Consider the following 23,440-nt stretch of genomic DNA (forward strand, 5'->3'; position numbering starts at 1 on the left):
CAGAATCTAGTTGCAGTCTGGTAGCAGATCTGGTTACTGCATAATTCTTTATCTTGAGCTGCATTCTACTTTATTGTTATATTCACCCACAGTTTTGTTCTCTAGAGCCACGTAGAAGAAGTCTGTTCACTCTTCTGAAACACTGTCTTTAAGATAAGAGTTGTATAGAAACCTGCTCCATTGCTAATTTAATTTTGGAGTAAAACAAAAGATGGATAGATGTACTTAGGATATTGTTTTGTTTTGTTTTTCATCAAAGTATACAAATTTATTAACAAAGTCAAGTTCTTTGGACAGACTATGTTAGCATACTTAGTTCATTGTGAGAATTTTTTTGTTTTCTTCTTTTAAATAGTTTTATTTTTTTAACTTTTTTTTATTGAGTTATAGTCATTTTACAATGTTGTGTCAAATTCCAGTGTAGAGCACAATTTTTCAGTTATACATGAGCATACATATATTCAAGGATATTGTAATTACTGTATACAACCCCAAAATTACAGGGTTAAAGCCCCCTGGCACATTGTCCGCTTCCGCTCCTGCTCTGTTTCTACTTTTCCCACTGGAAGCCTATGTAAGTTTATAGAAATAATCCCTGAGGATCTGGCAGCTCACAGAGCCTCCTTCTTTTTCATCTTCTTGGTGTCTAGCTAGATTAATAGCTTCCTTGTGAATATTCCATTTGACATCTTATTTGAAATACTCATTTTTTTCTTGTAACCAGAGATGTAACCTTTGAGCAAAATGGAACACTGTATTTTTGGTGTATAAAGTCCTTTTGCATTTTTATGGTTTGACATTTTTCTACACCATAGGGTAAAAGGCATTTACCTCTTAAGGCAAATAATTTCTAGGCAGTGAGGGAACAGATTTTATATCCCCCATCTGATTTTGCCTTTAATATTTAGATTATTTGGCACTATATTAATATTTAGAATATTTAGTGCCAAAAAAGTATCACAATAAAAACCATAGTGGCCAGATCATTTAAAGGTCCATTCACCTCTCTATGCTGATTTTAAAACAGCTGCTCCCGATACCTGTTTGTACTGGCTGCATGCGGTGTCAGGGGGTAGCATATCTGTTCTAACACCTCATGAAGAAGTGGATCTTGTTATAAGGGACTGTGGATAATCACAGAAGGCCTACAGTTATCCCATTCATATCTGTTCTTGAATATTTCAAGAAGTCCAAGTCAGTTCATATACCCAGTATCACCAATCCCAAGATATTTTAGGGCTACTTTTATTTGCCTAATTCAATTTATTTTTTATATATGATTCAAAAATCAAGAAGTTAATTAGTTTATAGTGAAAAAATGTCTTCCTACTCATTTTCTCCCATCTACCCATGTCCTATCTCTAGGTATTACTGGCCTTTGTATCTTTGCAGAATTTCTTTATGTATGTACAAGCAAAATATATCTTATTTGCCCCCCTTTCTTTTTTTTTTAAATTAAATTATGGTCGATTTACAATCTCGTGTTAGTCTCTGGTGTACAGCATGATGATTCAGTTATACACACACACACATACTCTTTTTCATTAGGGGTTACTGCAAAATATTGAATATAGTTCCCTCTGCTATACAGTAGGATCCTGTTGTTTATCTATGTCAAATATAGTAGTTCATATCTGCAAATTCCAAACTCCCTGTCCCTTTTCTTTGTACACACTTGTTTTTCACCTGCTTTTTATTTTCTGTCAAAAAACAGCATGTCTCATGGAGACTTCCCTCAACATTGTTTTTCAGCTTTACAGTACTCCATTGTACAGATTTACCATAATCTCTGAATCACACACTATTGGCAGACATTTAGGTCTGTTTCCAGTTTTTTGTTAATAACCTTCACAGTATGTGAAAGTACACTCCAGAGCCAATCTTAAGTTTGTGGGATTTACAATAAACAGAAAAACACTGACTGTGAGCAAGAAGTTCGACTTTAATTGGTTCAGCTATTATCTTTTATTCTGAAATGGGTCTTGGGTTATTAAAGAGAAGAGAAATGTTCTTATCAAACCTTGGAGATCAGGAAAACTGCATCCACTTAACCTTGTAAGTGTAGAATTCTACATACTACTACCCTACAGAAATTTTAGAGGCACCCTTAACGTTTTCTTCCTCCTCCTCCCATAACCAATTCAGGCAGACACCAAGTGTTGTGCATCTTTTATCCTGTTACCATTTGTGTTTGATCCTTTTTCATTCCCACTTCACCATCCTATCCGTCCTAGTTATTCACATCAGGATCTCTGTGCACTTGGTCTTTTCTGTGCTCTGGTTGATCCCAATACTGATCAGCTAGAGCACAGATCAATAATGGCTGATATTTATCGAGTACCTACTGTGTACCAGGCACTGTGTAACTGTTAATATACTAATCATTTCAATCATCACAACTACTCTCTGAGATGATGGTGATATTTTCATTTCACAGGTAAAGAAATGGAGGCACAGAGATTGTATAGCTAAGAGGTGGTAGAGTCAAACACAGATGTGCTGTGAGATGATCTCATGTCTTAAAAAGTTAATGATGTAATTATAAGAAATAGGAAATCATTCCTTCAAACTAGGAATGCTACATTAGTCCAGAGAAGAAAGGAAAGAGTGGGTGGAGAAAAGGGAAATTTTTTTACATAAGAGGGAGGGGTGTAAAATGTATTTAAATAAGTGGAAGTTAGTTGTAATATTAACCCAGACGGAAAAATTATGAGTCCCCAGAAGGACTGAGTTTGTGAAATGGTAAGAGGTAATATAGATAAGTAGGGCCAAATCATATGAGGAAAGGTCAGGCTGACGAGTTCACAGTTGAAGCAGTAGCCAGTGGAGAGTGAGTCACTGGGTTAGTCAGCAGAGATGTGTTAAGAGCAGTGTTTTAAACAGACTTTTTTGGTAGCAATATGCAGGAAGGAAAGGCTGCAATAGGAACCAAGCTAGGAGAACAGTTATAGGGAACTAGGAGCCACATTATCACTATGAGAATCTTAAAACAGAGTGGGCATTTGGTCAGGAATGCTTTGTCTAGAAATATGCATTAGTTTATTTCCTCTTTGGAAAAAACACCTATTGGTTTGATTAATTGTTTCTATTTTTTTAATCCCTATTTTATTTATAGAAATATGCATTAGTAAATTTGTGATTTGAGGTTTATCTCTCTGAAGCTTTACAATCTTTTACTTATGAAGAGTATCAAAAAGTAAGGGACCCATTTTCCAAATTGAATAATATAAGAATTGACTTTGGGGTTACACTTCTGGTCTGTACATTAATCTGGCATTTTATTTTCAAGAGGGGCACTGTAAGTGATAATGTATAGAAGGTACAGTTACCATTCTTTGACTACCTTTAAATAATCTAGTTTTACCTAATAGCTAGTTATAAGCTTCTTTATCAAGAATTCTTTTAAAATCTGTATTTTCCAGTTTTATTACCCAGTGGAGTAATAATTTTCAGGGATTTGTCTATGTAATACTGTCAGAGATTATGACATAGCAACGAGGATAAGAGTACAGACTCTGAAATGAGACCACCTGTATTTAAATGCCAGCTTTGCCACATGCCAACTGTATTTATTACATTAGGATTTAGCCCTCCCCCTTTCCCCAGTTTCCTCATCTACAAAATGAAGATATGATAGTACCTACCATAAAATAAGTTTGTTAAAAGAGATTAAGAGAGATAATGTCTGGTTCAAAGTAACCACTCAACTTTTAGCTATTATTTAGTAATAAAACTAAGAGACAGTATTTGCTTTTTTAAAAAACGTCACTCTTGGAGCAGCTTAGAGGACAGAATTAGAGGCAAGAATAGGCATGGGGAGATCAGTTAAGAGACCATTGCAGTAGACCAGACAAGAAGTGATGGTAGCTTGAGCAAGCTTGGGCATGGAGCTGGAAATGGACAGGTTGATATTTAGGAAGTAAAGTTGACAGAAACTTCATGATGGACTAAAAAGAGGGTCATTGAGAGAACAAAAGATGTTTTCGTAGGTTTTTGGCCTAGGCAGCTGCATGGATGGAAACCCAATTTGATAGAGCATTGAGGATGGGGCAGGGGTGATACTGATGATTTTGGTTTGCAATATTGAGTATGTTTAGTGTGATAAGGGATTCAGGTGCATTTTTAAGAAGCTGCCAATGGTACTGTTGTACATCACAGTTTAAGAACTGTTGAAATGAAGATTTAAAAAAATAGAGAACTATTGATATAGATAGATAGTTGGATATTGGGTCTAAAGTTCAGGGGATTGGAGACTGGGTAAAACTTTATGTGTTCTACATATGGAAGGTAATTTAAGCCACAGGTGAGGATGATAGTGTGTAGAGAAAGAACAGAAAAGAACCTAAAACTGACCATGAGGAATTCAGAATTGCAAAAGGAAAATGGTAGTGGTAATGGCACAAAAGACAAAGGAAGAAAATGTTTTAAAAAGGAGAGCATTGTCTTGGAAAATGAGGGCTAAAATTACCCATTAGGCATAGCAGCATAGAAGTATCATTGGTGACCTTTTAAAGAGCTATTTGACTGTTAATGGAGGTGGATACCAACCTAAGGAGTGAATGGGAGGGAGTGACATGTACATGTAAATGTAGACCAACTCTCAAGACCACTCTTAGCCTTGATAGCTGGACAGGGAAAGAGACTGAGGGATGGAGTTTTGTTTTCCAAAGATGAGAGAAACTTTATCATGTTTAAGTGATTATAGGATGGCTGCAGTGGAGAAGGGGTTGTTGAATACACAAGAGAGGATAATGGATAGATTCTTGCACAAGTGCTGGGATCCAAAGCTCAAGTTGAGAAATTGGTCTTTAGTTATGGAGGCACATTTAGTACAGTAGGAGGGAACAAGGAAAGGAATAGATATGGCTATAGAAGGGGGAAATGCTGATTTATTGTGTGATAAGCAATGAAAATTTGGTGATCCCAAGTACTGTGTTAACTGTTTCTGGGGAAGTGATTGGGTTGGAACAGGGGCTAGGTTCCTAACCAGTCTGCTCTTGGGACAGCTCAGCTCTTTGCTTGACTTTGTCCCCTTTGGTCACTAACCCTTTGTTCTTAGCAGTGTACCATCTGGGCCCTGGGCACATGGATCTCAATGTGATGCATTCATTTAGTTTCAGAATCTTGTCTAGATTTCTTTTACTTTTTCCTGAGTTAAGGAGACCAAAACCAAACATTTATACATAGTCTTGCTGTTTTCGTAACTACCTAGAGGTACTATTTTCTTTAGAAATCTAATCTTTTACAAATTTTCATTTCTGACACCTGTTTCGTTTATTAGAAATTTGTTAAGGGCATAGCACGAGCCAGGCACTGTGCTAGGTACTTGTTATTCTGAATTAAATGAGATATAGCTGTCTTGAGGAGCTAGAAAGACTATACCTACACAGACACTTGACTTTTTTCTCTTGATAAATGCATAGACTTTAAAATATCTAGATCTGAATCCAAATTCTTTTTTCAAGAATGAAAGCCAAATTAGTATCTTTGAGAATGTCATTAAAGGGGTCTTTAATTTATATGTTATACAACCTGATTATTCCCTCTTCCTTAAGCTCTGTTATTTTTTCATACTACTTCTGTAGTTAAAACACATAATCCCCTCCTCTGCTAGAGTAAAGTGTGTTTACTGCGTCTCAGGTGGTCTTTAACCTGGTTCTGCAGATCTCAGTCTATGAATTGGTGGTTTTGTAGGTCCATGAATCTTTTGCAATTATATGCAAAATTGTTGAATGTGTATACATGGATTCTTATATTGGAAAGAGTCCTTTATATCAAAATCTCAAAGGATTCTATTACCCCAAAATATGAAGAACGACTATACTATTAAAAATCTTCATTTTAATAGGCTTTGACTTGTGACTGTTTTACACCAATTTACCATTTAGATTTTCTCCCAGGAGGGAAGGGAAATTGAAGCTGTAATACTTCATAATTCTTAAAATTATTAATACAACTTTTAAAATTAATACAGCTTTTGAATTTTTGGAGCTGACATTTAAACATTTGCATTTTTTACATTTATCTAACAATATTATAATTATTCTACAGTTTTTGTTGCAAATACATTTTCTGTTTCTCTTTAGTACCAGGACCCTCTGGTGATAATGGCATCAGTATTACCATGATCTTGATGGCCTGGATGGTTATTGCAGTGATCTTGTTTCTGTTGAGACCTCCGAATCTAAGAGGATCCAACCTAACTGGAAAACCAACCAGTCCTCATAATGTAAGTGTTGTGGATTAGAAATCCACTTGGGTGGGGGAATGGGTGTGGCCTGGGAAGGGGGAGGAGTTTTTGTTTTGATTGAAATATATGATTTAGCAAAAGGAAGATTTAACTCATGGACTAAATTCTTCCTGTGTAGTCCTCGAAAATCTTGCAGCCACTACTGGCTTAGTGTTCATGGAGTTACATATAGAGAAAAGTATAAACCAGTAGCCCAAAAATCATCTTAAGGTGAATTCCAATCTTTATTCACATGAGAAATATAAAAAAATGATCCAGTGCATAATAATAATCCACAGCAATTTTTCTCAAATCTCAATCCTCCACTACCCGGTTCTGTCCACCTCACCGTTGATCCTTGTCTCTCATGCTTCCAGCTCCCTAAATTCTCTTACTAGCTAGTGTTCAAGTGTCCCCCCAACAACACTTCTTTTTCTCCCCTTCTGTCCTAGCTGTCTGCTGCAACAGACACTGAGCCTGTCTGGCTAAACCTGGTTTCCCGTTGTCCCATCCTATTTATCTCAAATTCATTCTTCCAGTTCTGCATTACAACAGGTCAACTGAGCTGGCTAAAGCAGAGCTAGGAATCATTCATGGTGATAAATCTTGATAGTTAGGATTACAACCATTTTCAGAACCTTCTAAATGAAAAATATGATAAAGTGACCCAGTAGGGAGTTTTTGATACTGTCTTTAATAGAGCTCCATTAAAGGATTCCTTTTAATTGTTTTAGAACCAGTATTTATATTTTTTCTTTCTCATTTGATTTGGATATTATTAAAAATATTTCCATAATGGATTTACTTGTTGAACACCAAATTATCCCACTAATTCCCTTCTTCAACCTTCAGCATGTGGAATTCCTAAAATGATGGCTTCTTTTCCCCAACCCTGTGTTGTTAATATTAGAAAGAAGTTCGGCTAGACTAATTGCTTATATAGGAGAAAGCAAATGTGTCATGTTAATTAGTCAGTGCTTTGGGTTTTTTTTTTTTAAGATTTAGAATATTTAAATATGTAGCATGCTGACTTTAGTTTAGAAAGAAGGCCTCATTAGCACTATATAAAATGCCTTAAATTTATTTTTGGTTTTTCTTGGAGAGGAAGGTATCTATAAAACAGCTTGCACGTTGTCTTGATAAAGTGCTTTCTCCTCCTTCCTTCTTACTTTCATATCAAAGAGCAACATCCTCAATGTTTGGACCCAAAGAAATCCAGCTTAATAAGCTGACTTTGAAGCCATTAGAAGTGACAGAAATGCAAGATTACAGTCCCCTGAACCTTAATTCATAGTAGACCATCAGTCCTAGGAATAGCAGTCCCCCTGCTCTAGGAGTAAGCACGAAAACATATTGACTAATTCCAAGTAGAAGAATTGATCTCCCTTAACTAGGCCATTATACAGCATGTCAGAGTAAATAAATGGAATCTTCCTGAAGATTCCTAAAATCTCTGATCTTTCCTTTGCAGTTCAGATGCTTTCTATTACAAGTAACAAAAATCAGTTCAGCCTGGTTTAAATAATTGGCTTTATTGGTTTCTACATCAGAAAAATCCAGAGGTAGGGTCATTGTTAGAAAGTTTAACAGTGTCGTCAGAGACCCAGTTTCTTTCTTCCAACCATCAGCTTCATTCCAAGGTGGGCTCCCTTTGTGGCCATAAGATGGCTGCCAGTAGCAACTGGAGCCACATGCTTCCTCACTGACTGACTTTCTGTTGTGAGAAACAGGAGTCTCCAGCTTCACTTTGATTGTACTGTACTCGGTCACCTTAGCAAGAGGGAGGAGACTGTCTCGATTGGTTTAAATATCACCTCTGGAGCTGTCAGGGAGAGCACTTTCACCCAAATCACGTCACTGTTACACAGTTTTCCTTTCTTCCGTACTGTAGGGAAGAAAGAGACAAACAATGTGAATCACAGTATTAATCTAGTGCTCCCTGTGCAAAAACATATGAGAAGTCCAAATAAGTGTGTGATTGAGATGGGAGGGTGAAGGGCATTACTGCTCAGTTCTTACTTATGTGTTAGATTGGTGGCCCTGGGATTTAAGAGTCTGTCCCATAATTTCTCTCTTTTAAATGCCAGGGACAAGATCCACCAGCCCCTCCTGTGGACTAACTTTGTGATATGGGAAGTGAAAATAGTTAACATCTTGCACGACCAAATGAACGAAGATGACCAGAGTACTCTTAACCCCATTAGAACTGTTTTTCCTTTCGCATTTGCTGTATGGGATGGTATTGTTTTCATGAGCTTCTGAAAATTTCACTTGCAAGCTTATTTTTGCTTCCTGTGTTATCACCTTTCCTATTTACAGTATATTTGAGTAAATGATTGCATTAAAAAGCTACATGTGGCTTTTTTGGTTATCCTAAACTTAAACATTCCATTCATTCTATTTGTAACTGTGATTATAATTTTTTTGATAGTTTCTGGCCTGATTGAAGGAAATTTGAGATCCCTGCGTTTAAATATTTTAAATAGTTTTATAGGTTTAAATTTTTTTCATAAGGTATTTATAAAGTTATTTGGGGTTATCTGAGATTGTATGAAAGAAGATTAGAACCACACTGTATTTACACTTACCTTGGTAGTTTATTTGTGGGTGGCAGTTTTCTCTAGTTCTTGGGACTGTGACAGCCTTTGGAATTGTACAAGTTACAGCTGAACTCTGTATTATCCACTAAAACTGGCTTATGTGGCTAGAAATGGAGGAAAGAAAAAAATGAAACAATTGTTTACTCAGTTTTTTATTCCCATAAAAATGTCTGATATTAAGAAAACTTCAAATAAACATGAATTAAATATGGTAGATGACCTATAGTCCATTATATGACATTTGTAAGCCACTGTACACTAGCCTTACATGGTTCATGAAAGGAGGGGAAAAGTTAATTCTTTCTGCCTTTGCCAGGTATAATCTATACAGTAATAATTTAAGCTGTAATTTATTTTTTAAATGGATGCCTCTCAGGAAGCTGCTTTTCTTTTGTAACACTTCCCTGTTAAATGAAACTATCTTAAAGCTGTATTAGGGGCCTGTTTGGTTACTGACATTTGAATGCTATTTACTTACTTTATTTTTTTCAAAGAAAAAATTTTGAGTCTTGTTATCTGACTTTAAAAAGTATTTAATGAATTCTTGGTTCACTCCAAGGAAAATGAGAAACAATCAAGGATCTTTTTCTCAACCCCATCTCATTCTTGTTTGGTAATAGGATGGACTGGAGTAGGGAGGAGCATTAATATAAGTAAAAGTTTGAAATGTATAGAAAAGTAAAAGGTTGCATTGGTTTTCGTTCAGTTTGAAAGAAAATGAAGACAAATGGCATTAAGAAAAAGTCCGCATGACTTGTGTGTTTATGGATTTATTCCCCTAGAAAGTGATTGCAAATGATTTGTGGGGGCTAGAAGATACTTAGCTATCAGTGTAAGGATTTCCTCCCTTCCCAGATCAGTCTAGCTTTTTACTGTATAGATCTGAGAAATTACTTGTATGAATTAATAAACTTCTCTGTATCATTGTACTGTTTAATAGAGTCTCTGATACAATTATGTGATGCTCATAGGGTATTTGTTTTCCTTTATTATGATTATATTCTAGGCTGTAAACACTCTAAGGGCTTCATTTCATTTTCTAATACACTGCTTGTGTTCCTCAACTGTACATTTTGGCTTTGTGCTCAACTCCTTGAAATAATACAACTTACTCTTAATTACTTGTGTTAATCAAGAGGTATCATAACACAGGTAAGTCAGATCCTGGATAAATGAGCACCGCAGATTTAAGGTTTTTCCCTCCTAATGTGGCCTACTGGAAGCCTTGCCAGCTCTATAGCTCTTAAAGCATTTACAGCAGAAAGGGCAGGAGTGGCAGAAGATGGAGCCAAGTCCCTGTAGGCATTCATTTCTCTACCCTTGCCCCTGAACCTTGAACAAAGGCTTGCACATAAGTCCCAACAGTCTGCTCTCTAAGCTGCTCGAAAGCCAGTCTCTGGCAGAGATACTGATGTGTTCACTGAATCTGTGGCTCACAAATAATTGAGAATTGACTTTGGTTGAATAAGTGGCTGTGACATGGAAACAGAATGTCTAGTGTTAACTAGAAACCTGGAAATGTGGGTTCTTATTCTTAGCTCTTCATTTCTGTCACATATACTTAATTGACATTATATCTAGAATATCCTATATGGACCATCTGTTTAATTAGTAACTAAAGTTCTTAGTGAAGTATTTAGTCTTCGTTTTTTTTTTGCTTGTAAAATTTCTCTGCACTCCTGACAAAGACAATATGCAGTAGCACATAAAGTATTCCTATTAACCTAACTAGTAATTTATATTATTCTAATTAATTCTTAAAGCTTCTACATGTGGCCTTTTTACTGAGCACACTCTTACTCATTACTTGGCTTATAAACATTCGCCTGAACTGTGGCTACAATCATTTTTAAGTAATCGGGGAAAAAAGAAAGATAATGCTTCACATTTTAATCACTTTTGGCTCTTAAACATTCCACAAATGCCATTAAGAGTTGATTTTGTTTTAGAATTATTTAATGTTCTTATATGCAAAATGTTTTTCTGCTTTCCACGTGGAAAAAATTAACATTGGAACTGTGTATAGTAAAAGATTTTATCATGTATCCAAGCACTATCCCATGGTCAGCAAGTCATATTTTAAACTACTTGGAAAGATTTTCAGAAGTAACTATTAAGTACAGCTATTTCATGGTTACTTTCAGTGTCTTTGTGGTATGCGATGTGATAGTGTTTATGGAATTACCTACATCTTACATTTTCAAAGGAACCTTAGAAGCCTCTTACCCTGAATCAGTCTGTCACTCTAAATGAATATGTGCTAAAATTTGACCAGCTCAGTTTAAGACACAAAACAGCAACTTGAAGGAGAAATGGAGTGAGTTTAACGGGTTAAATTTTTGTTGTTGCAATAGTAGGTTTAGTCTTAACATTATAATATTCTGAATGAAACGTCGTATGTATTTGTTACCATGTCTGATGATTACTTTGTTAAAAGCAAAAGTGGTCATGTGATATACTAAATGGGAATTGTTTTTAAATGTTTAAATCATGCCAAACAAATCATGTCTGTGCCATCCAGTGTTTATTGTAATCTTTTACTGAGTACTTGGATTGGGATAAAGGGCTTGTACTATGCACTTTTTATTAATGAATAAATAGAAAATGTTAGTTAACACTCACTGTTTTCTGTTTGGCTTTTGTGGGAAGAGAAGTGAGTATCTTTTCTTGTAAAATGTTAATGTCCTTTATTAAAGTTTCTTTGTAAGGCTTTTTACCTACCCCTAACTTACCTACCCCTAAGACATTCCTACTAGCAAACTTTCAGTTACAGGAAGAATATTTATGTGATAGCAGTGTGGGGCCAGTGTTCAGTAGTAAAGATTCTAAGAATCTCTAAGAAATAAGATTGCAATTACATTTCTTTTGTTTTTTTTTAATTTCTTCCTAGAATACAGGGTCAATAGACATTTTCTTTGAGAGTATAATATCCAGTAGTGTTCATTATTTGAGAAGACATATGTTACCCCAGAGGAGCTAGACATGTAATGGTACTGAAAACACAAAATCACACAAAGGTGAAAGTTTGCTTTTGCTCTGTGACCTGGAATGCATCCAAATACTAAAGATCATTAATACTCATCTATTAAAAAATGATACAGTTGTTCTGACATGATTATGATGTCAGTGTCTGTGTGATGCTTAAGTGTTATTTATAATAGCAAAATGTGTGAAATTATAACTTCCTGGAGATAATGATTTCAGTCTAAAGTTTGTCAGGTATATGTCAGTGAATATTTGAATCCCCAATAAAACGGTTAAGTTTTCATTAAATAGTTTCAGAAAGTGGAATTCTAAGAAGTTTTTTTTCCCCTGACATTTCATCTGATAGTTTTCTCAACTTAGAATCTCAGTTTATAGGATTGATTTCCTTCCACCGCCCACCCCCAAATGTTCCACAAACACCAGTCACAATTATCTCTCATGCTCTGACTTTTAAAAACTGGGGTTATCAGTGTGATCTTTCCTCACAGGGAACTTAACCCTGCCCATCTTTTCTCAAATTGATTATGCTTGTTCAAAAAACATTTCAATCAGCGTTTACATTTATGGCTTAACTGTTTATGCTTTAAAGTGGGTATTATTCAGGACTAGATTATAGAAACCATTTTAAACCATCCAACACCAAATGAAGATGTCTGTTGAAAGGGAGGAGCGAGATGTCTGGAGGTAGGAAATACAGAGGAGCAAGGAAAAATACATGTAGTTTTAAGAATAAAGCAACCTTCATATCAAATAAGACTTTTATTCCCTTATACAAAACTCTGCTTTTTTATAGGAAATTTAGGAATGAGAAAAAAATTATTTACAATCCTTGCAATGTCTGAGGCTTTGCCTCTTAAATATATGGTTCTACACTGCTCATAAGCTCATATACTCAGGCTATGTCTTGATAAAGGATTTGAATTGCATTGTTTCTATTCATTTTGAAAAACTGAGCAGAATTAAAGAACACAAATACTACATAGCAGACTCAGCATGATGGAAGAATCTCGTATTTTGTTTTTAAAGAAATGTATCTGTTACATAGTCACTCATTAATTCTGTGCCTAAAGGGGAGGCACTTTACGTACAAAAGGAATTACAGATCCTAGACTGAATGCAGCTTTCCCTGATAACTAATTAGTATGTACACATTAAACTTTAGAAGTCCGGGTATCTTAAAAGGGATTCCTTACAATTAATCTAGCAAGTACAGCTTTGTGGTGGCAACATACAAAATGTAAATCTGACACCAGAACCAGCCCAACAGATGGATTAAGATTTACATCCTTGCAGATGTTCTTAGCCTTCATTTTTATCTAACAGTCTTAAAGACTACTTTTTACTCTGTTTTGTGTCACATTGCAGTTTTGTCACACTCCCTCATCTTCCTGGAATTTCACTAACAATTGCCTGTTGAAAGCTGGCAATGTCAAGCTTCCAGCATGGTTCTGTTAACCAGAGCTAAATCAGAAAATAGATGGCTTAAGGAAATCTTGGGCTAATAAAGTAATATTAAAAATTATAGTTTCTTCATTACAGAATGAGTAGGGCTTACAGTTTTCCCCCTCCACAACATCTAAGGAATTTTTTCATTACGTCACAATATTTTGAGAACTCAGCCACATATGTGTAAACTGGCAACAGTTAAGGTTGAATTCTGTGTCTGCTTGTATTTTTTTAATATACATTTTTATTGAAGTATAGTCAGTTTACAATGTGTCAGTTTCTGGTGCACAGCACAATACTTAAGTCATATAGGAACATACATATATTCATTTTCATATTCTTTCACCATAGGTTACCATAAGATACTGAATATAGTTCTGTGTCCTCTTGTATTAATTTCTGATGCTAATCTCTGAGAGCATCAAAGATATTCAGAGTGTTTCTATTGAAGAGATAGCTGACATTGATCTTCTTTATCATGTATTCTATAATTTTCATCCAGCTCTCAGACTTCTACTTTCATTGTACCAATCTTCTCGTATTTAGTATTGTAATAATGTGTAGCCTTGGGGAAAAAGTGCTAAATGAGCTAGCTTTGCGTAAGCCATACATAATGTTAAGGTAAACAGTTTATTCAGATTTTTAGTTTTTGACACAACGGAAAAAAATAGGCCAGAGGCCAAAGCATACAGTAATAACTTACAGAGATCCTCAAACTTTCCAGTCTGGGGACCCCAAAGAGATTTTGTTTACATGGGTTATATCTATCAATATACATACTATGTCCAAGATTAAAACTGAGACCATTTGTAAGTATTAAGTATTTTAAAACAATAATACACCCAATACGTGTTAAAATATTTTTGATGAAAATAACCATTTTCCAAAATGAAAATTTAGTGAAAAGAGTGGCATTGGTCTGCATTTTTGCAAATCTCTTTAATAGCTGGCTTAATAGAAGCAAGCTAGGTCATCATTTCTACTTCCACATTCAGTCTGTTACAATAAGTTCCCTTCTTACGAAACATGTTAGTTTTCAGTAACTAAAAGACTAATGGCATTTTAACCAGCCTATGCCTTGACTAAGGAACACAAAGCTATGTGGCCCTTCAGCAGTCTGCTTTATTTGGAACATTGCTTTCCTTGTTTATTTATCAAGTATAATACTACTTTCCACCAAACTAAAGTGAGAAATGAAATGTGTGTAAAACTGCTTTGTAAAGCATTAAACATTGTTATATAAGGGCCTTCACCATCCCAACACACACACACACACACACACACACACACACATACCCTTTCTAAAACCTCTGTATGGAAACCGTGAATTTCAGACACTTCCACTGAATTCCCATTAGAAGGAAGTCACCCTACTAGCAATGAACAATCACACCTTTAGGTCGGTGCCTGGCATGTGAAAAACATTAAATATCAAAATATTAAATAGAATAACACAATTTCCAATCAATAGTTTTAAATCCTTGGAAGGTAAAATGGAAAGCAAGTAAATTTTGACTATTGAACAAATCCATTGCAAGAAAAGCTAAAGAGCAAACTATTAGAGCAGACTGCACACTGCACTCATCTAAAGAGTGTTAAAAACCACTGATGCCGTGTGGCCACATCTCAGAGATTCTAGAATGGGGTTAATTGGTATGAGTTTTGGCCTAAGCATCTACAAGTGATTCCAGTGGCAGCTAGGGGTGAGAACCATGAGCTATAAAAAAATGTTAAATACTGTATTTAGTTCTGGAGATGAAAAAGAAAACAGAAACAAAAGTAAAATTAATCATTTCCTTCATACTAACTGATTTCTATGAATGGGCAGGGAATTCACTGAAACCTTGAATTCTAGTGCAACAGAATTGTTTTTAATAGTTATTCCTGATGCCTAAAAATAATGCTTTTTTGTCAAAAAAATTTTTTTGTGGGAATGAGGTAGGCAGGATGTCATCCTTCTTCATGGATGGCCCTAACAGAAGCCTGTTCAGTAAATGTGAAAGTTCTGTGTTAAAAAAAGAAAACAGGCCAAATAAACAAAAACACCACTATAATAACAAGGAATAAAGGTCAAATTATTAAAATGAATTCTCGTAGTGTGAAGGTCATTTGTTTTTAGTCCTTGTCCTCAAGAAGTTTGTATTTTATTTACAGTAGGCAAATACAAAAGCTAACGAATAAGATTATCCCAGCAACTATTAATTGCTAAAGAGAAGTTAAATACAATCATGGTGAAAGAGCTTTCTGAAGAGATGATATCTGAATGAGGCAGCTACGCAAAAATCTGGGCAGTTTTCCAAAAGAAAAAAACAAGTGCAAAGGCCCTGAGATTGAAACAGACATGACATTTTCAAGGGACCAGAATAAGGCCAAATGACTGGTAGAATATGAGATCAGAAGTAAGATCCACATCTTGTAGGATCTTGGAATCCAAAACAAGGACTTTAGATTTTATTATGAGTACAGAAGCCACTGGGGCAGGGGGTGGGGAATGTGTGACCTGATTTATGATTTATAATCTCACTCTGGCTGCTGTGTTGAAGATGAACTGTGTGCATCAAGAAGGGAGGCAGGAAGCCACTGGAGTCCAGATAAAAGATGCTAGGGGCTTTGAGTAAGGTGGTGTCAGTCCAAGTTGTAAGAGCTCAGATTTGAGATACATTTTGGAGGTAGAGCCAATAGGTCACAATGATAGCCTGGCAATGAATGGGAGGGAAGAGAAAACAAGAATGGCATCTAGTATGGGGGCCTGAGCAACTGGGTGATTGATGATACAAATTAAGACGGAAAAGGTTTATGGGAAGGGAAATGAAGGGTGAGAAGGAGCAGATTGCGAGCAAGTATTAGCATTGGGTTAACTTGCTGGAATAAAGAGACTCCAGTGGCTTAAACCAGACAGACTGAAGTTCTCTTTCATGTAGTAGTTCAGGGATACAAGCAGTCCAGGGCTGATACACCTGCTTCAGGTGTTCAAAACTCAGACTGTCTTGTTGCTCTACTGACCCCTAGAGCAGTGGAGCTTCTCAAACTGCTAGTCTATGGTCCCCCCAACATAGTTGTTCTCTGCATAGTCAAAGATAGTTCCAAAACAACACCCAATGGGTCAGTGTTCCAGCTAGAGGGGAGGAGGGGAAGGAAATAAGGAGGGCCTGCCTCTTCATTTACGGGATTGTCCTAAACATACATATCTCTTCCGTTCATATCCCCTTAGTCAGGACTTCACCATGTGACCAGACCCAAAGCAGACTAGACATTGTAGTCTTCATTACAGGAAGTATCTGTCCAGCTAAAATTTGGGAATTCTGTTACTAAGTAAGGGCAGTGTGGCTATTGGGGTCAGCTGGCAGTCACTGCCACAAAGGAAAAACAATACTTAAGTGTTGGCTACAATGATCTGACATCCAAGTGGAGATCTTGAGTAGATTAGAGTGTGTGGAGCTAAGTTTCCATCATAAAGAGAGATACTCTAAAAGCCAACAAAATACAGATAGTATTTGAATCTCTGGGACTGGATAAAAATCACCTAAAGAGACAATAAAGACAGACATGAGAAACAAACACATGTATCAATGGAACAGAATAGAAAGCCCAGAAATAAACCTACGCTTATATGGTCAATTCATCTATGTCAAAGGAGGCAAGAATATACAGTGGGGACAAGCGTCTTCAATAAATGTTGTTGGGAAAACTGGACAGCTACATGTAAAAAAACTGGACTACTTTCTCAAACCATATACAAAAATAAACTCAAGATGGATGAAAGACTTACATACAAGACCTGAAACTATAAAACTCCTAGAAGAAAACATAGGCTCTTTGACACTGGTCTTAGCAAAAAATTTTGGATTGTTTCCTCAGGCAAGCAAAAATAAATCAGACTACATCAAACTAAAAAGCTTGCATAAGTTTTTGGAAAACTAGGAAACTACCAACAAAACAAAAAGGCAGCCTACTGAATAGGAGAAGATGTGTGCAAAAGATGTATACAATAAGGAGTTAATATCAAAAATATACAAAGAATTCATACAACTCAATATAAAAAACCCCAAACAATCCAATTTAAAGATAGACAGAGGACCTGAATAGATATTTTTCCAAAGAAGATATACATATGGCCAACAGGCACATGAAGATGCTCAACATCACACTGATCATCAGGAAAATGCAATTCAAAACCACAGTGAGATGCCACCTCACACTCAGAATTACTATCATCAAAAAGACAAGAAATAACAACTGTAGACAAGGATGTGGAGAAAAGGGAACCCTTGCACACTGTTGGTGGGATTGTAGATTGGTGTAGCATCTATGGAAAACAGTATGAACTTTCCTCAAAAAATCAGGACTGCCATACTATCCAGCAATTTCATTTCTGGGTATTTACCTGAAGAAAACAAAAACACTGACTTGAAAAGATACATGCACCCCCATGATTATTGCAGCATTGTTTTCAGCAGTCAAGATATGGAAGCAACCTAAATGCCCATCTATAGATGAAAGGATAAAGAAGGTGTGGTATATAAATAAAATAGAATATTACTCAGTCATTAAAAAAGGAATTTTGCCATGGATGAATCTAGAGGAGATTATGTTAAATAAGTCAGACAGAAAGACAAAAACCATATGATCCTATTTATATATGAAATATAAATAACAAAACAAAATGAAAATACTTATAGATACAGAGAACAAACTGTTGCCAGAGGGGAGGGACTGAGGTAAGGGGCCAAATAGGTGAAGAGGATTAAGAGGTACAACTCTCCAGTTACAAATAAGCCATAGGGATGTAATATACAGCATAAGGAATATGGTCAATAGTACTGTAATAACTTTGTATGGGGACAGAAAGTTCTAGTAACACTTATTGTAGTGATCATTTCATAATGTATGTAAATGTCAGATCATTATGTAGTATACCTGAAACTAACAATACTCTATGTCAACTATATTTCAATTTAAAAAAGAAAGAAGAGAACCCCAGGACTGGGACCTGGGGTACTGCAACATTTAGAGCTGTGGTCAAGAAAAAGGAACCAAAAAATAGACTGAGAAGGACCACCCTGTGGAAGAAGAAGAAAATTCTATGAGTGTAATGTCTTGGAAGCCTGAAAAGAAAGCAAATCTCTAGAGGGAGGAGGGCTCAGCGGTGTCAAATTCTACGGAGAAAAATTATGGGGATGGAGAATTGAACATTTTGACAGAAAGAATTCATGGTGAACTTGGTAAAAGATGTTTTGCTGGAGTGATAGGATGACAAACCTGCTGGAGTAGTTAAGGAAAGAACTGGGGGTAAAAAAGGAGAGACAAAGTATAAGCAACTCTTTGGAGGGGTTTCGCAATGAGCGAGTGTAAAGAAGTGTGGTAGTAACTTGAGAGGAATATGGGTCTAGGGCAAAAGGGAGAGGTTTTTATTGCTGTAGTTTTGCTAGATGTAAGATAAGAGTATCTGCAGAGTTGTCAGGGTATACCCACAGAGCCCCCTCCACAGTGGTATCACCCCTTTATTAGCCTCAGCACCAATGTCATCATGTCTGACAGGAAGACCCACTGAGATCTACATGTTTTTGCCAAGACTCCCTCAAGCCTACCTACCTACTCCCTCCCTGCACTAATGGTCTCACAGTGATAACTGGCTTTAGAGACCCTACCATGCTCTTTTCTCCTGTTTATATTGGCATCCACTACAAGTCCAAGACTCCCAGGCCATCACTCAGCCACTCCCCCAAGCTGATTCAATCTCATACCCTTCCTCATGCCCCAAACCTCCAAAACTCAAGCGTCATCATCAGCAAACACCCCATATCTTCAACCTCTTCTCTGAACAGTCCCTTCATCAAAACATGACATCTCCTTAAGGGCACTGACTCTCTCACTGCCCTCTCAAATGGGGGCTGTTTTCTTTTCCAGACCATATAACCAAAGAAGGTAGGTGTAGAGTGAACTTCACAATACCTCAGTGTGGCTGTCAGGCTATTGTTTTCTCCTCCCTAAAACTCTCCAACTCTTTAGAAGCTCATGCTGGCAAAGTATTCCACTTGATACCGTATTTTCACAGTCATCTATAGGCCTCTGGATCACTCCTCATTCTTTGAAGATTTTAGCATTGGACTTTCTGCCTGTCTTTTCAACACTCCTCCTATTGAGATTCTATTAGAAGGATAGACAATCCTTCTAATACTCAGTCCCTTAACCTTTCCTCCAGTAATCTTGCTTTCCACACAACTACAGCCATCCAGTCTCATTGGAAAATCCTAGACCTATAATTTCTAATTTATTGCTTGTATATTCCTAAAAGAATTTTGAAAAATGACAAACTATCTTATACATTTTTTCCCTTTTAGAATTCCAATGCAAAGCATACTTGATACTCTTCCTTAACATAGGTTCATATGTGTCCTTCCCACTTCAATCACTGTATGTTGACGTTATTTAATTCTTTTTTTCTCTACTCGACCAAAATACACAAGGAGGCAGAAGAGGTCTAAGCATTAACTCGTACCTTTTCACCTAAACTTAGTTGGCTCCATCTGTGAGCAAACCAAATAGAATCTCTAATCCAGATTCAAAATCACCTTCATTTGCTTTAATACAATCGTTGGGTGAAGCCACTAGTGACAGCTAGATCATAATGCAATCTTACATAATCTTACAAGATATTTTGTAAGACTTGCAGACAACTGGTTAGCTCCAAAGCATTAAGAGAACTATAACCTCAGCTGCTGTCCTTAGTACCACAATAAATGTGATTAAACACCTTAGAAATTCTGGAGAATGGCTCTGACTTTGGTCAATGCTTAGCACATTTTAAGTTGACATTTAACATGTTTCCAGGTGTAATGAATATAGTTTTGTTAATAAAAGTATTAAACATTATATAAGATGAAAACTACAAGTGGAAAAAATATTGTTAAGATTTGATATAACTAAGTCAAACTACTTTACTAAATAAATCTTGTAAATTTTATCCATGTCAGTTTTATCCAATATCTCTTAAAATTTTTCACAGTCCTGCAAAATAGTTGTTTTTAAAAGAATCAAGGTCACTAATTTATACGGAATCTTCTGTTTGGAAATCAAACTGTCCAAAATGTCCTAACTCTGAACTTCAGCTTTAACAAAAATAAATACAAAAGGAGGAAAGGCAGATTTGATGGGTCTTGATTAATCACTACAGGGGACTTCCCCAAAACCAGAATTCAGTTTATCCCTTTGTTTGGCACCCAGAATTTTACCCCTGGGTAGTGGATCATAGTAGGTTCTGTTTAGGTGAAAGGTAAGCCTTTCTTTTATAAAATGGACTGTTCCTGGACAGATCAATTTTGGGAATGAGTACCTGTGGAAGTTGAGGGGCTAGAAATTGATTCCCTTAAATATATCTGTGCAAGGCAAAACTAACCGTTACTACTGAATCCAGGATAGTGCTATCCTTGTGTGAGATGGGGGCAGGGCTGATGAGGGATATTACTAAAGTTGTATTGCTTTTATTCCCTGATCATCTCTTGAATCTGTTCATTTCTCTAAATTTCCATGGCTACTACGCTGGACATACTGCTTCTAATTCTTGATGATGGTAATTGGCTCTGAATTGCTCTCCCTACGTTCACCCTTTAATTCCTCTAGCCATCTTTTTTGTTTTCCCTAGTTAATGCCTATGTCTCCTTTAAGAGCTCAATTATCACATCTTGAGAAAGCATCCCTGACCTGCTATGTTAGATACTTCTATTGTGTATTCCCACAAGACTATGTATTTTCTATAATAAAGCTGCAATTTTACATGTATCTGTGTGATTGTTTGATGTTTCCCCATAGAGAGTAACATTTATGAAGGCAAGGAATATATCATTTTTTACTCACAATTATATTCCTAGTGACTAGCACAATCCTATCACATACTAAACACTTGGAGAAAATACTTATGGAATGAATAAATCAATGATTTTTAAATTTTAAAACATAATCTGAAAATAATTGGCCTACCTCAAGCAGTTCTCAAACTTTTTGTTCTCAGGACTCCTTTATACATCTAAAACTTGAAGACCCCCAAAAGTTTTTTCATATTAATTATATCTATTGGTATTTATCCTATAAGAAATGAAAACGGATAAATTATAGAAAACACATCAATTCCTTAAAATTAACAATAATAAATTCATTTTATGTTAACATAAATAGCATACTTTATGAAAAATTACTTCTAAGTAAAAAATTAGCAAGAAGATTGGTATTGCTTTACATTTTTGTAAATCTATAATATATGCCTCGATCTGTTACAATATCACATGTCATACAGTCTCTGGAAAATTCCACTGTATGCTTATAAGAGAATAAGAGTGGAAAAGGTGACATATTAGTATTATCATAAAAATATTTTGCCTCCTGGATCTCCTGAAAAGGTCTCAGAGACTGTTAGCACAATTTGTCATATATACAAAAGTTCATCCTAATGAATATTGATATTCTGATTTAATTTCTGAGAAACTATTGTCTGTTTTAAAGATTATGATTATTATCAAAATATTAACAAAGAATGTGAAGTCAATACTAGGTAGAAAAATGTTGAATTCAACATAAAGAGAATAATAATAGAAAAGTAGCTTTTATTAGAAAGCCAACTGTAATAGGAAATTTAAATCTATGTATATGTCAAGTTCGAAAAGATACCTCTATTATAGTATTTGTCACATGTATGCAATGACATATTCAGTTACCTCTACTAGCCTATGAGCTTTGGAAGAAGGAATTGGGTCTTTAAAAACTTTTTTTTAAGTATAGTTGATTTACAATGTTTCAGGTGTACAGCAAAGTGATTCAGTTATACATATATATACATTTATAAATATGTATTCTTTTTCAGATTTTTCCATTATAGATTATTACAAGATAGTGAATATAGTTCCCTGTGCTATACAGTAGATCCTTATTGACTATCTATTTTTTATACAGTAGTGTGGATCCGTTAATCACAAATTCATCCCTCCCTTGCCCCTTTCCCCTTTGGTAACCATAAATTTGTTCTCTATATCTGTGAGTCTATTTCTGTGAGGAATTGGGTTTTGATCCACTTCTTATCTCCGGTCTCTAGGATAATGTCTAACACACAACAGGCACTAACTGTTGGATAAATGAACTTAATCGCATAGAATGTAAAAACCTCTACATATCTTATCATACATTCTACAATCCACAGCAAACGTGTTTAATCGACATTCAACAGCTTTCTTAAAGTTGTCATCATGCTCCTATCAAGAAATCTATCATCTATATGGTATTTTAATGCACCTTTATAAATTTCCACTTTCTTCATGATTTATCTGAAAATGGCCTTTAACTTCAAGTACAGATTATATCACTTGTTGTAATTCTTGATTTATTAAGACCAGTTATGATTTTCCTTTTTTCTTCTTAGATTTGAGGTTTAATATGATCTTCTAGTGGGGAAAGAAGAACAGACTGTTCGCCACATTAAAAGTGGAAGGCTCCATACATTAATTTTACTCTTTCTTATACACGGCACTTACATCTTGCATACTCTCTGCTATACATCACGCACAGACATCTCAGATCCTTAATTTGGCAGGAGTATCAGGAAAATGTGTCTGGAGGGCGTGGCTGTCCCGCTTCTCCACCCAGGGATCAGGGCGGGGACCACTAACTAGTCCATTCATGATGGGATTCAGTAGCCTCCAGACGTGAGGCGCCTCCTTCCCAGAAGCGGCCGGTCGGACGTAAAGTGACTAAATCCTGGGCCGCCAGCCCGGAGGGTGCGGTAGACCCAGGAGCCTAGAAGGGCGTGGGAGTGGAGTGGGCCGCTGGCAGCGGATCGACCGGGTCTAGGGAGCCGAAAGTCGAGGCCAGCCCTCTAGGTGGCTGGAGAGACCGGAAAGGGGGCGGGGACCTTCCGGTCCCCTCGGGACGCAGCCCGCCCAGTACCTTCGTACCCCTGGCGCGCACGCGGCACCTCCTCAGCGCCGACTGTCAGCCAGAACAGGGATACAGGGAGGGAAGCGGGGGTCAGACGGCAAGACCGGGGCTCGGACCACAGGGTACTACAGACTGACCGAGACGGTCCTGGTCACCCAGGCCCTGTCCTTGGCTGACTGCTGCGCACGCAGTTCCACCCAGCGCCGCTCGCGGCAGGGGCGGGGCTGCTGAGCTGGCCCGAACGGATTTGCCCAAGCTC

At 36.5% G+C, this 23,440-nt stretch overlaps 1 protein-coding gene and 1 long non-coding RNA gene across 3 annotated transcripts in view; one reads left to right on the forward strand and one right to left on the reverse strand.

Moving 5' to 3' along the window:
* Window positions 1-8,581, forward strand: part of SMIM14 (small integral membrane protein 14) — a 56,793-nt gene extending 48,212 nt beyond the window's left edge. For both annotated transcript variants that reach the window (XM_006209759.4, XM_072944939.1), the window contains exons 4-5: window positions 6,087-6,229; window positions 8,317-8,581. In XM_006209759.4, coding sequence (XP_006209821.1) covers window positions 6,087-6,229; window positions 8,317-8,349 — 176 coding nt within the window. In that variant the 3' untranslated portion in view covers window positions 8,350-8,581. The remainder of the gene's footprint in view (window positions 1-6,086; window positions 6,230-8,316) is intronic.
* LOC140687689 (uncharacterized) lies at window positions 7,743-23,352 on the reverse strand. Its single transcript, XR_012062125.1, has 4 exons — window positions 22,779-23,352; window positions 21,238-21,342; window positions 8,818-8,933; window positions 7,743-8,114 (listed from the first exon to the last, which is right to left on the reverse strand). It is a non-coding gene; the product is annotated as an uncharacterized lncRNA (long non-coding RNA).
* Between the last annotated feature and the right edge of the window lie 88 nt (window positions 23,353-23,440).

This window comes from Vicugna pacos, chromosome 2 (assembly GCF_048564905.1).
Source record: "Vicugna pacos chromosome 2, VicPac4, whole genome shotgun sequence".
NCBI classification, from domain to species: Eukaryota; Metazoa; Chordata; class Mammalia; order Artiodactyla; family Camelidae; genus Vicugna; species Vicugna pacos.